At 41.4% G+C, this 16,524-nt stretch overlaps 1 protein-coding gene across 9 annotated transcripts in view; it reads right to left on the bottom strand.

The window, feature by feature from the left end:
- The window catches only part of RGS6 (regulator of G protein signaling 6), a 283,258-nt gene that overhangs the window by 96,315 nt on the left and 170,419 nt on the right, over positions 1–16,524 (bottom strand). For all 9 annotated transcript variants that reach the window (XM_040560601.1, XM_040560603.1, XM_040560602.1 and 6 more), the window contains one exon: positions 10,836–10,935. In XM_040560601.1, the coding sequence (XP_040416535.1) occupies positions 10,836–10,935 (100 nt within the window). The remainder of the gene's footprint in view (positions 1–10,835; positions 10,936–16,524) is intronic.

The following is a 16,524-nucleotide window of genomic DNA, read 5'->3' on the forward strand; positions in this document are numbered from 1 at the left end:
TAATTAAGAACGGCTCTGTGAAAGTTAACTAGAGTCAGTCAAAATATTATTTTCTATTAAAAATAGATGTTCTTAAAACCCAGCACTCTGCAAGAGGAAAGCTCTGGCTATGCTTATTTTAATTTTTCCTTATGCTATTCTCCCCGGGGGCAGAGAAATAAGTTCTACTGTGTTTTTAAATAAAAGTATTCAAATACAGACGGATACATTCATGAGCGTGTCTGCTCAGCTGATCCTGCACAAAAATCAGGTGAAGCCACAGACATCTTCAGTCATCTGCCAATGACTGAGATGGTCCCTGTGGGACAGCCCATACAAGTTAATGGGAAAGAACAGTCTGCAAGATAAGATTGCAATGTGCTCTCTTACTGGAGCCAAGACATGAAATAACCTTTGAGACTACACACATTTCCAAACTTGATGCTCAAGGACCACAGCTGGCAACAAAACCAATGGGGAACAAACAAGCAGCAAGTCATTGACAGAGATGGTGCTGAGATATGCTAACTACATAAACTACCACATAACACCACATAAAATGCAAAAATTCATTAATTTGCATGTATATCACAGATAAGAGCAAAGGTGACAGCTTACCAGGCCCCTTTTTGATAGGCATCTTCCTGTTGTGAATTTTCAAACAGGTAACAAGAGGTGTCAGTGTGCTGCTCCACCTCTGAGGGAGGACGTGGCTGCGGAGCAGGACCAGGGAGGTTGTATTACCCCTGCGCTTGGCACTAGCGCAGCGCTTAATGGAGCACTTCAGACAGCTCTGGGGCTCACTGTTCAAAATGTTGTTAAAAACTTGGAAATGGTCCAGAGGAGAAGCACAAGAGGAATTAAAGGGCTGGAAAACATACTTTGTAGTCAGACATCCTTTTTGGGACACAATTTATTGAAAACTTCACAAAGAGAAAGTGAGGTGGCTACGTCACTGTCATTGCAGTGATTAAGTATCCTTATGGAGAGGACAGATGTCTTCATTGTCAACCATAAAAACTATGAGGTTCAATCAGGTGATCTGGACAAAGTCAGACCAGAAACAAGGAACATATTTGGGGTGTATTAATTTTTTTTTTTTTTTAAGGGTGACACTAACTTCTTTAAAGGGTAAAGTAGATTTTCTTACCCCAAGTATTTTTAAAAATTTGGTACTTTCCAAGAAGATGCATAGATGTGAAAATGATTCCGGGCAGGGAAGCAGACTGAACTGAAGGCCCACCACAACCTCTCAATCTGTGTGCTGCACAGGTCAGCACGATGAGCAAAGGTCTCCATCCCTTCTCTGTGCTGCATTCACTAGTCCAGGACACGCATCAAAACTTATGAGCATTTACACTTGTATTATTTATTGCTAGGCACAACTGCTGTGTCTAAACTGATCGCTGTCAGCTCCACAACACAGTGCCCATGTACACCACCAAGCTGTTGTAGCAAAGCAAGTTCCTAAAAACAGTAAACTGAAAAGCTCATTTTGAGTTTGTTTTTACAGTTTCAGGTTGTTACACTTTTTCCATCTTGTAGGCATGTGTCATTTCCAAGTACATCTTTTAGCTCTCCAAGAAAGCAAACTACTATCATGGACCTGATACTCTTTGGATGTTTAAATTCAACACTTCCTACATAAAAGAAAAAATCCCTAATATAATATCCATATAGCAACAACATAAACAATGCTACAATGCAAAAATAGCCAGTCTTTTGACTATATTTTCTTATGTGAACTAAGAAATAACACTGATTTATACGCCACTGTCCATTTCATTACCTCCAGCAATCATAATCTTGAATAGACCAGTCATTGAAATTTTATCAGAGTACAGCACCCCTTTATTTCTCTTACATTGCTATTAGATCTCTCACTCTCACCTCTCAGTGTCTCTGGTGGGAGGAAAATGCATAGAGCATTAAACAAAACAACACTGAATATACAGCAGACATTTATTTGCCAGAAATTATGGCTTTCAGTCATGCTAACCCATTCAGGAAATAGTAATGAAATTTACTGAATACTTAAAGCAAAGGTAAAGTATCAAAAAACAAAAACCCATCAGAAATTATTCACTCAGGTGAATTTGCAAATGATTTTGGTATTGTCCGGCAAACAGCTGATATTCTTAGGGGGAAAAAAAAAGTAGACAGGGAAGCAATTCTATCTGCAATAAAAATAGGACCAAAAATAGTAGAAAAAGTGACAATAGAATATACGTTCTTCCACCACTATAGACAAATATTATGTTTTTGTCAGTCCATGTTATAATTAGCATTTTACATGAACAAACTTCTCAAAATTTCTTGCATGCTTTATTACTCATTTCGGGGTAAGAGTTAATGCAGTACCATTCAGGCCATATTATGGAGGTACCTGCATGGAGAAAATTCTTATTGTGCAAGTGACCTTGTAATGAATTAGAATCTCTTCTACTCTCTTGAAAAAGATTCTCTTCTTGCAAACCAAGCAGCCATCAAACAGGAATTAACCAAACGAAGACCTAATTGCTAAGTTTTATTTCTCTGCAGGACCAAAATATAATTTTCTTCCCTGCATGTGGTAGTGAATCATACATCAAAAATATCCCAGCTCATCAATTCACACACCACACTCAAAACAAATCCATGGGAAACCAGCATGCAATTTTGAGAGATTTATCCACACGCACACAGGAAAAAAAAAGTTAAAGAAAATATGTAAATGTGTATATAAAAAAAAGAGGCTGGTTATTTTTAATGATGGATATGTATGGAAAGTCTGAAAGTTTTTTTTTTTTTTTTTTAATTTGCAATTTCTGTTGGAAGGTTTTAAAGCCAAATCTATGTTATTCTCACATAGCACGCAATGCATATAAACAACTGACCAAAGACCTGGGTATTTCTGCTGGAACAGGTGGAACAAAAGTTACTCATCAGCCATTCAGGGTATGCACTTAAGCCGGGTAATGCTGTGTCCACTCTAGCACTACTCCAACCTGCTTCAGCTACGACATCCAGAAAGGGTTTGCCTAAGGGTTGCATCTCCACATATGCCTTAGTGGGTACACGGCTCCTCAAGCACAGCAGGAGCAAAGATGCTCTACTGTGTACTGAATGCTCAGCAGCCCACAGGAGTGTTGGAGGCAGGGCAGAAACAAGGCAAGAGGTGTGAAAAAACAAACTCTGTTGGTAGATCCTTCACCACACAACTCCCAGATTGCCACAAGTTGAAGACAGGTGACAGCATTGCAGCTTGAGTGCAGCCTGCCCCCCAGTCACATGCAAAATGCAAAGCCCCACAGTTCTCATAATTAGCCCCTGCTCTTTTGCTGTGTCATTCAGATCTGGAAACAAACTTTTGTAATAATGCTGTGCTTTTGAAGATAGCGAGATGAATGCAAAAAAGCATTAATCATTCACTTGTATGGATTTCTACAGGCATTAAAATATTGTTGACTTTTCTTTTTAATGCTTTATTCATTAGCCACAATATTCCACCAGCTAAATGTTGTGTTTCAGAATAAATTTGCAGTCAGCAACAAGAACACTCTTAATATGTAACTTTTGTTACTATGGCTGAATTACCAATTCATCTAAACGCCAGAGTTCAGCAGGTAATTTATCATCAAGTCTATCTCACTCTACTCCTGCTTTTAGTCTCCACTGAAAGACTAAAAGGCCTACAAGCAATTCTTGAAAAACACGAAACCATTTTTAACAGACCTGCTTTGTTCCAGACTCATAGCTTTCATGTGATGCCTTCAAGCCCACTGATTTTTATGCTCATATTCTTCAGCAAGAGAAATTATAGTTTTGTGTTGTTCTAGCTTCTGCCCAGGTGGCTGGAAGGCTTTCTTGTTTTTATTTTTCCTTTTGACATCATCTCTGGTAACTATGAAGAGCAGATAAGTCAATGCAAAAAGATGAAGCTAGATCATTTGATGATTTTTTGTTGTATTTTTATTGTCCACAGGAAGATCCATGTAGCATGATAATTTATGCTTCTGATTTATCAAATCTTAACTTGATAGAAGCAAAGTTCTAAATCCAGCAAGGACAGATTGGACCAGAAAGGACATCCATAATTCTAATGCAAGGAAGTTATAATTTTGCATAACATCCAGTATCAGGGCCTTTTGGATAGCACTTTACAGGCCATTTTACTAATCAAATAGTAAATTCTCAGGATGTGTTTCATAAGCTTTCTGCAGTGACTCAAACCAAATTTTAATGCATCCACCGCTGTGTAATGGGCTTTTCTTCGAGTGATCTCCACCTTAGGTCTGGCTACTTGAGATGCTGACACATGAATATGTACATAGCTATGTATAATGTCCAGTTCTTGCAACTTAAAAACGATGCTTAATTTCATTAAGTCACTTAGGATTAATCCCATAATCCACGTGCATATTTTTAAAGAATGTGTAAGCTTCACATGATGCATGAGCAAGCTCTGTGTGGAGACAACCCTGACAAGAAGGGAGAACTATGAATAAGATGCACAGAAGTGGCATCAAGAGCCAGCAACGGAAACAATTCTTCCTCAAAAAAGGTCAAAGTAGTTGTGGAGTCGCACATCCTGCAGTATTTGAGCTGGTTCATGCCCCACAGGCAGGGAGGACCTCTGCAATGGATCACAAAACCTACCACCCAAGCTACATTTGGGCTGGGAGAGCAGCACCTGCAGCGTGGCTTGTGATCAAGGTGAAGCTGCACGCACTGAAGTGAAGCCTCTCTGCAGCAGAGGGCAGTGACACACAAATGCTAGCGTTCATCATTCTGCACAGCACCAACAAATCGTGCAGAAGCCTATCCTTATTTATCTCTAGCGTACAACACATGCCACTCTTCGGCTTATTCTTATGAATAATCACATGTTCTTTATGCATATGTGAGCATGCACACATCACTGTGGGTTTGTGCAGATGCACAGACATACTGAATGTTCACTTTAAAAAATTTAAATTCTGGTTGCTTTCTCTTATTTCTTTGACAACTATATCCTATTCAATTAATCTACCATCCCCCTGATCTGAAAAACAAATCCTTTAAACTTTTGCTTCACAGTGCACTGAGTTACATCTTAACAATAGACAAGGAATTACAACACTTCAGGGAACTGATTTCAATCTTTCCCTTTTCCATTCCTTCCCCCCCTTTGAAAGGTAGAAAGCTGGATGCACTTGAAGAGAAAAAAAGGGAGGAGGGGAGAGCTGTAGATGAAGACAGAATAACTCTTCAGCTCCTTAACTGGGTTAATTTGTCTCCTGGCATTAGAATACAGAGCTTAAGAGAATGCGACAAAAAAAAAGTTGCAAGGCATGCGCTTCCCATGTAATAGCTGACATGTCTAATACTGTGTGATTCACAGCAGCTTTGAAATACTAGATTAAAAGGCATAACGACCTTCTTATTGAGGGAAGGATGGATTGCATTTCCATCGGATGCAATTTGAAGACAGATGCGTAAGAGAAGAAAATTTAAGTTACAATGAAGAATTCCGGTCTTGGCTTGAATTAGTTTAAATGTAAGTTGCTCAGAGCACTTGATTTTTAGTGAAAAACAAATGGATTTATATGCTTGACCAGTGTTTCGAAGCCAACTTCCACAAGACAACTGCACACTGTTGAATCTACTGTGTAGCACCTTCTCTACGTAAATGTGGAAAACAATCAGAAATGATATAGTACTGTATACGCGTATAGAAATATACATCGATTTTTACCCAAGAGCAAGTCCTTTTTATTATTTATGAACCAGTAAGCAACCCCACATTATTTTGGATACTGATTTAAGTTTTGACAAATTTTTTTTTCTTGTTTTGTTTGTGTTTTAACTAAATGGGCTCATTATTGTTTAGCAAAGGATTGCACTTGGTTTAGATTTGGGAGTATCTATCAGCTTTGCCTGAAACAGAGCCAGTACTGCATTTCAAGTCCTCTGCTTCTCCAAGCAAAACTGCATAGGAAAGATTAAAAAACAAAAAAAAAGAAAAAGAAAAAAGGGTCTGACTTGGGCTAAAAATCTGATTCACACACTCATTTTGAAAAGAGCGTTAGCTGCTCAGGTTCAGAAACTGTTGCTGTCCCAAATCCAGGGATGTATATTTTAGATCTAGAGTGAAACTATGCAAGTGTTCAACGCAGTCTGCATCAGAGTCAGTTCTACAGTTAAACTCCTACGGTCAGGTGATGAAAGCAGCTCAACAGACAGCCCAGGGGAAGCCAAACCCATCTACAGCCAACTTAAGAAGTTCTGTGGTCTCAATGAAAGCAGTTTCTGTGAGGCACTGAGGAAGGTGGATGAACATTAAGGCAAAGCACTCAGCCTTGCAGCTGGCTCTCTGGGACCTGCGTGGTGATGGGTGTTGCTGCTTTTCAGCCCTGCCAGTCCTGGTCCTGCTCCCTTCACCACCAACCTCTTCCTTGGTACGGTTTTTCTGATCCAGGACCTTTCAAACACCGTAGAGAGGAATTTGCTCTTCTCCTTGGCACCTCTGGCTGTCACGTCTGGATGAGAGATACATTTGAGCTCCTCTGAAAGGAAAATGCTGCAAATATCCCCTAGACTGGCTTCTGAGGAGCTCATCTCACAATGGGTTCATGAATTGTTCCAGGGCTTAGGTGCCACGAACTCCACGGTTAGAGAACATTATCAATAATAAATCCTCTCTTTCACAACACTGTGGGATTTCAATTCTCCAGCCAAATGCATTTTCTTTGAGTGCGTGACATTCTGAAGTGTTCTGGGACAACTCTATAAGCATTTGCCAAGATACATGCTGGCTGCTTCAGACAGAGACACATGGCAGTTTAAACTTGGTATATATCATGAGTCTCGAGAAATGACAGGCCATCTGGCAGATTTTAGCAATACTGGCACTTTCTGCTCAGAGAGGTCCAGGACTTAACTACGAAAGACATGGTAGGTCACAAATGAAATGCATTGGCAGGACTGCGTACATGAAGCTTGTATGGCACTTAACCCAAGCCAGTACAGCTGGGTTGTCACCCATCAACCTGTTCAGAGCCATGCAGGCAGCTTTGGGAGCAGAGCAAGGAGGCAAGCAAGCATTGGGGTAAGGGTCAGGAGTAGTGCACAAGTGAGGTGACAGGTAGGGGAGCGCTGCTGGAAGACAGAGGTATCACTCAAAATGGAGCGGTGGGGAAAGAGCTGCTTGAGGTCAGTGCATTATGGGTCACGATGAAGTTGTATCAAAACTTCCTGAGATGGAGGCAGGATGGTGAGAGACTTGTAGGCTGCACATATCCCTTGGGTCACAACAGCAAAGATGCTGGCACAGGATCAGATGGGGAAATCTGGAATGAGGCTGGGGGCTGGGGGAAGACTGGAAATCATAAAGGAGGCTTTTTGCACTGGAAAGCTCAGCTGTTACAGGTCAGCACTGACTTCTGACTTGTTTCAATAACGTTGCACAAGGCAAAGTCTGAATCAGTGGGAGAAGAAAGTATAAGCCTTTAGTCCTCCAGCCAAACAGAAGGTTAGTTTTGAGTATGGAAATCAACAAGATTAGAAAGACAGTTTTATTGCTGGATAGCGTAATGAGATGTTCTTACAACGTTCTGATGACTGGGACAACAGAGAATTGCTTATTCATTTGCAGAAACAAATTATTACTGAGAAAATAGTTTTCACATTGACAGAGATGTGAAAGTCTATGACAGCAACTGCCATCCATCACGGACATTGTCCGATGACCCTGTCTGTGCATGGATCACAGCACCACTCAATACCTGCCCTCAGTCAGCTTTTCCTTCCATTTGTCCATCATGTCAGTGCTGTTCTCTACACGTACTGGGCAATCTCTTTCAGGTACATGCACGCAGATGTCCAACAGTCTGGCTACATCTTAGTTCCACTCTCTGCATTTTGCCTCTAAAAGTGAAGTCTGAACCACGATAATGGCGTGATGTGCCCTCCTTTGACTGACCTACTTTTAGCCGAAAGCCAGGGAAGAGGATACACAAATCTACTTCTAATGCAGATTAAAACGTGCCTTTGGCACAGCATCCTCACACAGACTCATCATACATTCAAAAAAGGTTTTTTCATCCTTCTCCCAGACTCCTGTTGTCTAGAGAGGACCATTAATGATAACTCCCTGAGGCTCCTTCTCCTTGTGTTACAGAATGCTTCATTCATAACTTAGGCATCTGGACAGATGAAAGCAAAACAGAGATGAGTGGTTCTTTCCCTAGTATTCAAACTTTAAATCAAACACCCACTTTGCTGTACCATAAACAGAACTGCAGGTTTAGAACGCCAAGGCGCTGCTGTAACGTTTCTTTTTCTTTAAGATTTTACATTTCTCCTGTGAGAATTCATTACAATAGAAGTGTCAAGCAAAAATAAACCTCTGTTAATCACAGTCACTGCGAACCTGCCAAGTAAATCATGTCTCGACATTGCTGTTCTACTTTTCAGGTAAAAAAACAAGTGTGCAAGAATGCCAAAATCTGGAAATTAAGTTCTTCCCAAGAACAGGGCTGTAAAGGTAGGCCCAAGGATTTTTGGGAAACACAAACTCTTCTCTTGTGTTCATGAAATTTAACGAAACTAGAAAAACACTAAAATTGAGTATCCTATGGCCATAAGAATAATTCAGGTTGCAAGGATTCCAAGGATTCTTTAGAGGTCACACCTAGTCCCACCTCTACTCAAAGCAAGGCCAAATGCAAAGCCAACACTGAAATCATCTACAGATTTCTTCTGGTTTTGGTCAATAAGGAAGCAGGTGTATGCATCTGAAGGGAGAAATGAGAAATGGAGAAACCTTTGGGCTTTCAGCTGAGCCATTATTTTCCCATACTTTTCAAACTCAGAGGCTTCATGCGCTGCCCAGCACATCACAAGGGAACTGCCTTCAGATCACCTGAAGGGAGTGTTACTGAGCTTGGTTCACTCCAAATTTAAGAATTTGCTGTGAGCTTTGGAGGGAGGTTATGTTTTTATCTTCATCTTTTTGCTATTCCCTGTGCTGCTGAAAAGCAGCCATTTCAAGGTGATGCAGCTGCTGCACCAAGAGAACTGAGTCGAAAGGGGCAAGTGCCACCACACCAGGGAACTGCCAACCTGGGTGCTACCTAATGATAGGGATAATCACTTTAAAGATGCTGTGAGGTCTCCCATCTGTTTTTTTTTTTTTTTTTTTGCTTAGGTAACGGATGGCAAATTGATAACTAGATCAACCACTCAATCAATGTTATGAATATTAACAGGTATATTAGAAACCTGCTTTAGTTGAGTAAACCTCAAGACATCCAGTTTGCATATAGTAGACTATCACTTATGGAATGAATTTGCAAACCAGATATACAGTTATTTTCCCCACGAACCTTCAAGAACAGCCAGCTCATACCTGCTCTAGCCATTAGCTGCAATTTATCAGTTTTCACATCTCATTCTAAATTCACGTTTCTCTCCCAGAGTAAAGTCCTAATCCTGCAACTGTCAGTTATACTGAGTCACCACCCTGAAACCAATTTCAGACGTAAGAGCCTGTTGCTCAGTAAAAAGGGATTAACTGGACTGAGCCTTATTTAAGTAAAAACTTCAATTTCCATATTCCCTGCCTATTCCCAAGAGCTCAGCAGATTTGTATTCCATTCCTGTAGCTTAAGTTGGACGTTATTTTCCTGATACAAGGATATCAAATCACACTCCTGAATGAATCAACACAATTTCAAACTCTGCCCAAACCAACATTTTTCACAGTAAGGACATTTCTGAAGTGCTTCAGCTCAGCTATCCTCCGCTGCAGGGAACCATCTTTGCAGTTGCTTGACACCAGCTGTACTGCCAGTATTCCTGTTGACTACAGATATTATCCCATTATTTTACAACAGTACAAAGTACCCAAGAGCAAGAAAGATCCATTTGAACTGCCAGCCTTCTCTCAGTTTTTGGTGTGCTGCGTTTTTGCAATAATGCACACATGCACTTTTTCATTTTTAGTGATTGTTTGATTTTACCTAAGTGGAGATGTCACAGTAGCAGCCACAGAGAATGAAGTCCCTTAGTTTTCAGGAAAACAAGTGAAACTTCCCTAAACTGATGCATCACCATGTGTACCTGGCCTGAATTGGAAAGAAACTCTGCAGGACTGTGACAGTTATGTTTGCTTTACAACATAAATGAGATAGTAAATTAAAGGAGTAGTTGGGTATTGGATACTGGACAGCAGTCTAGTGGTAGAGAGAAAGGAAAGTACTTTCGTACCACTGCCATGAATACTACTATAGAGTTGGCAAAAGCAGGTACCAGAAACACAAGTATGAATACTACAAACCATTTACACTACATCACCCTGAATAAACTTAGCACATAATAATGGTAAAGTTCTTTGTTGCACTAGCAACTATTCTGTCTGAAAATATGGACAGGAATGTTTTTGTACTGACAGCCACTTCCATCCACACTTTTGCACATATAGTTTTAACAAGATGTCATAGAAGCACAAAAGATACTTCACATTCTTGTACACACAACAGAAATCTCAAGTATTAGAGTATAAGTGAGAAAACACTGCTTCAGCTTTCTTTCCCCAATTCTTTCCTAAAATAGTCCTATTCCCATCATATGGAATGATTGTGCCTGATGATACTGTGATAGACAAAAAAGTATGTAACATACCTTTAAATATAACTCAATGTAAAGAAATATCAATGCTTGCTTAAACAATTAGGCAATCTTGGTTCAATACTTCATGCCTAACAACAATGTGGAAAAAAAGCAGAGATAGGCAATTTTTTCTTTCATTCCTTCTTTTTTGTGTGTTTAGTTTCTGTTTGCTTAGAGCCAGCTAGCACCAGCTCACACTCTTCTGTTCTAAGCAGGGTTCTTACCGGTGACAACACTGGGGATTTTAGACAGAAAGCTCTTGACAGTTCGGATGGGAACTCCACCTGTTTTGTCATCCTGCATTCTTGTGATGATGTCTTCAATCTGTCAAAAGGAAGGAAAGACTTAGTGGTTTATGCAAAATGGTGAATGTTATGTCTATATAACTTGATTGCTTTGGAGCCCGGCTGATAGGATGGGGATTAAATATGGCACGTGTTACTGTACAAACACAGACCTAGAGAAACAGGCATCACCTCCCAAATATAAACCCTGAGACAACAGGGTTCAAGACCAGATTGAAATATGGTGGTATGAATGCAGTGACGATCCTATTGCAGTCATTCTTTTTTGCTGACCAGCAGTGATAGACAGAAACATGTTGTTAGGTCTGCAGGTAAATTAGGTTAGACTCCATACTGCGATCAGCTTAAGGAGCTTTAACTATCACCGAGTCTGACAGCAGGAAAACAGAGATCCTCCTGTCAGAAGCAAAAAGGCCACATGCAGCAGATAACTCAGGAGGAAGGATTTTTTTCCTCCCTCTCTTCTCTGTAAGAATATTTACGACCAGCCAGCTTGGTCAACCAAAGGCCCTCAACGCCCCAGGCCCAACCCATGAGCAGCCTGGCCACCAGAAGGGTGGCTGCACTCCAGCTAGTGTCAGAGCTCACCCCACACCTGGTTTTCTTAAACTACGACCTTCCCTTCCAGGACAGTTTCTCCCTTTCTCCCACGTTTGCTGGAATCCTTAATACTGTGACCTTTGGAGGGCTTTCATTTTCTGGGGAAAGGAGCTTAATATCTCCTTCCCTTTTTTCTAGGTCAGGAAGGGGGTTTTGCTCCTTTTGAGGATACCCCACGAATCTACTTGGAGGCATCAACCGGGAGTACAAAAAGCTGAACTCAAGCACAACACAGAAATCTGGTGTCTCTGAGATCTCTCTGCTTTCAAGTCATGAAGGTCTCAGAAACCCAACAAAAATACAGCAGAAGCTGTTGGCTCTCCTGTTAGCTCGCGTGATCCAAAGCAGAGCCCGCTGCCCGATGGTGGCAGCAGTCCCAGCCGTTCGGGGCAGAGGATGGCAGTGGTCACACAGAGAGCAAAGCCCTTCCTAGGGATCACACCTCCCATTGTTTGCCCGAAGATTTTGTCTTCACAGATGATGTGAAAACATAACCTCACCAGAAGGACCGTCTCTAGGAGGATGAGATGTGCTGCAAGCACAGCCCCTCTCTCCTAAACACAGCTTGAGAGTTCCACCAGCTCTCTTCAAACGCCGAGGAGCGTTCTTCATTTAGATGCGAAAGTAAATTTGTTTCACAGACCCAACACCTACATTTCCAAACAAGTTTAACTTCAAGTCTTCCCGAGGCAGTAAGAAAATCTCCCTGCCAACTGCAGACGCTGCATTTGATCACTGTACTTTTAACCTCAGGCTATCACATAACTGAACTGTTCACACCTTGTTTACATATTATTTTTAAGTTAACACATGCCCTGAGCAGATTCTCAGCAGGAATGAAGTCACAAAGACAAAAATATCCTGAAAAATTCAGTAGACTGCTAAAGGGTGGGTTATCTGGGCAACCCTGCCCGACTGGGGAGGGCTGGACCAGATGACCTTGAGGTCCCCTTCCAACCTCAACCACCCCATGAATCTATGATTCTGTGATCTACAGCCTGTTTGTCATAGAATAATGCTACTTTTGCCCCAACCCAAATGCTAACAAAATTAATACATTTTTTCCCTTTACCTGAACTTTATGCAAGGTTATTTGTTGATTTAATTAGTTTCTTCCAGTCCAGGAACAACTGGAGGAGCAGCTGCTCCTCTCAGGCTCAACAATTAGCATTTCACAAGTACTTCATGCCTGACTTCAGAGCACCCCTGAGCAGGGCTCTCAGACCGTCTTGTCCCAAACCCTGACCTACACAAGGCTACTGTCTTCCCTTGGATATGCTTGAATTGGAATCGGAGAGAGATTTTCTGAGAAAAATACTCTGGAATGAGTCCCCTGTCTCCATGAACACTTACAGACTTTAAAAACACAAACAGTTTGTCCTAAAGTTGTTGGTCTCTTTTTTAATCCAATGGAAAGCTCACAATCAAAAAAAAAAAAGAGCTAAAATAATTGTTTTGGTACAGGAAAATAAACTTCTTGCTATTTTGCTCATTGGAAGCCAAATAAACCACCAAACATGACATACGTGATTACAAGTTATAAGCATTATGTCATCATAAGAAAAGTTCAATTTGAATAAAAATAAACCTTCAATTACCTTAAAGGATATATATATATTTATATATATTATATATATATATTTATATATATTATTATTATTATATTTTTATATATATATAAATAAATATATATATTTCCCTAAACCAGCCTCATTCAAAACAATCAAGTTGGCACTGGTGTCTCAAATAGGACAATTAATTTGGGTTTCAGTCACAATCATAAGACCCTACTGCAATTTTAAATCAAAACTGCCCTAGAGATAACTCCTTCCCAAAAGGCTCTGAAAGCTGCTGCTTCCTCTTGTCTTCCAGCCTGACTACTAGCAGCTTCTGCTCTCTGTCCAAGTGTCGGATGTTACTTTTCTGCTTCCCTTTCTATTCATTTCATATCTTCCTTCCTCCCCTGTCTTCTCATCCGATCCACAAACAACTACGTGCATCATCTTCCCACAGCACACCTGTATTTGGAGTCTGTTGCTTGAGAGCCCACAGGGTAACAGCCTCTGCTTGCACACAGCCTCTCCTTTCTCAACATCCTTGCTGGTGTTTGCCAGCAGATTCCTGGGCTCCTTGAAGAAACATTTGATGGTCATTTAATCCTTTCTTCTAATCAAGCTTAAAATGAAATATAATTATACATATAGCAACCTAAGACAAGTTTGTATTCAATCTACTACAAAGAGAAGAACTGACCTGCACCAGCCTCTTGTTTTTTGCATCCACCCAAAGATTACAGATATTGCCATGCTGGGTCCGAACACCCGGCCAGCTATGGAGATGTTTCATCAGAGTAAGCAACACAGAGACAAAGGAAAAATGTGATCATCTTAGGGCTTCAAGTGTGGAGAAGAGCAACAAGGGTACATCAAATGTGACAGTCACTTTCATTGAAGCATTTCATCTCAACCTTTTGAAGAGTTACCTAGACACTTCACTGCTAATGATTCTCCCTTCAGTTTCTGCATATCATTAAATAAGCCCTATGTTTCTTTTTTTTTTTTTTTTTTTGGCAGACAGAGCACACAAGTCCTTGGACAGTTCATTTAATCACACTAAGAGGCAGAAATGAGCAAAAGGTGTTCCTCCTATTTCTCACTTCCCAATAAGTGAGATATCAGCAGGGATGGGACCCTAGAGCATGCACATTATAAAATTTACCAACGCATCCAGTTATGCACTAAATCCCCAACACATCCTACAGCTGTGGGAATTTGCTGGTACATATTAGACCTTCTTTTCCACTGGAAAAGTAGATCTTGAGTTTATCAGAGCTCAGATGTCTATCACCTGACAATGGAAAGTCCCTTTTCCAATGCAGATGAAAACAAGATATTACTTTTATTAATGTGTTACAAAAATAGTAATACAGCAACAAATGTAATATCGTGGTTTCAGCCATTTCAGAAAAGGCTGCCTGGAGATGAAAAGATAGCATGATGGACTCTGGAACGATAAGCCATTTCTGTACACCATGCTCACGTATGAAATATGTTTCTACACTAAGAAAAATCCCATTCCATAAAGAGACCAACTGAAGAAAAAGGAATCCAAAGCTATTAAAAATATCACTGATTACACCAAATCTCTATATTTATTTATTAAGATTTTCAGGAGTTTCCAGAAGGAAAGAAAGGCTTCTATGATGCCAGTCATATCACTGATCACAGCCTGGCAATTTTGAGTCAGTGTCACACAACATCCCTAGTATTACTGTTCTAAAGGGGAAAATGACTCTTGACTTTGCAGTGGCTTTTCTTTCTCCCAGCGCCAAATTAATGCAGGAACCCAGAAGGCAGTGACTGGTGTGCGTAGCCTCGCTGAGTCCTGGAAGCATGCTCACCATCAAGCCTGTCCTTGGCCATGACGCGCTGACAGAACGGCAAGTATCACACGAAAAAGAAAAGCTAACAGCTCCCATCCCCAGGACCCCCTGCCTAGGTCCCTGTAACAGCGTACTGACGCTACCTGGCTAAGAACACATTTCACTGCTACTCAGCAGCTACCTCCTAATGATGTCAGAGGTCACCCCAATCCTCTTTTTCCAGCTCATTTTTGTGAGCCACTAGGAGAAACAGTGTCCTTTTCATATGCTAGCCTCTGAGTTTGCCACCATACTCCCTGGGAGCCTGCAGGCATGCACAGCTGCCTGCTTCTGAGTATTTCGGTACCCACAATGTTCCTAATTACAAGTACTCTGCTCTTGGGAATTCCTACTACCAGCTAACCTCTAGCAGGACAGTCTGAGCATCGCTCATCAGCACCACCATTGAACATATAGGGCTGGGCAGACAGCTCTGGGCACTGCCAAATACCCCCTTCACCCTGGCAGATGAGTGCTCTCATGAATATTGGCGGAGCTGGATGATACACAGGGGAACGGATCAATCTGTTGTGAGCTAGTGTGATGCTAACAATTATAAATACATTTGATCTTTTACTCTTGTCAGAAATACAAGTTTAAAATAGACGGTGTTTCTCACGTTGCCGACCCCCACAGGGCCCGAAGGCGTCTCTCACCACCTATCCGGCACTGCGTGTGCTCCCGTGCCCCTTCCACCTGCTGGCTCCTGCCATGCAGCCCCACGCACAGGCAGACGAGGAAGGCTGATTTGATAAGCCTTCAGAAGCCCATTTGCTTCACCCGTCCAGACAATTTCACTCTGCTCTACCACGGGAAAAGGACACTGAAAAAAAGGGATGATACACCTCCCTTCAGCACCCTCGAGGGAGAAAGGACAACCTTGCCTCTGAGACAGTGCTGGAAATCAGCAGAGCAGCACCGCTGGAGAATTGCTTTGTGACCTTCAGCAAACAGCTTCATCTGTCTTTGTCTAAGCCTCCCCTCCTGTACAGCAGAGATAATACCAGATCACAGAAGGGCGCTGAAACTTAATTCAGCGATGCCAGAGCTGCTGGGACATCGGATGCTACATGACTGTGAAAGATATGATCCCCGTCTCTGACAACCTTTCAAAACCTCAACGACTGAAACAAAACCGGAGCGTGGCAGTGCGCAGATGCATCAGCTGGCAGGACCATTTGGCTGTTTCCCACATGAGTAATTTCTGACGGCTGTTGAGAGCAGGGGCAGTGATGCAACTTGTCCTCTTCCTGATGCAGCTTTTATATGCTCTTCTTTGTAAATTTCAGAGCTCATTTTCAGATATAGGCAGAGTATTCCACAGTTTCCTCACGCTTAAGTTTGTTGCAGGGAAGCCAGAAAAGAGCAACTACTTTCTTCAGATGTTATTGGAGGGTGAAACAGAGCTGATAATGTCACCTTATGACTGCCAGCACACTTTAGCATTTTTATATATCTATATTGAATAGATTGAGAGGGTAGCAGTGAAGGAACGTATACAAAGGCACCTGTTGTGCCTGTCTGTATAGTGCTGCTACTAGAGCTACACCTTCACAAACCGAGTATCTACTTGCAAAGTCATCACAT

This window comes from Cygnus olor, chromosome 5, assembly GCF_009769625.2.
Source record: "Cygnus olor isolate bCygOlo1 chromosome 5, bCygOlo1.pri.v2, whole genome shotgun sequence".
Lineage (NCBI taxonomy): Eukaryota > Metazoa > Chordata > Aves > Anseriformes > Anatidae > Cygnus > Cygnus olor.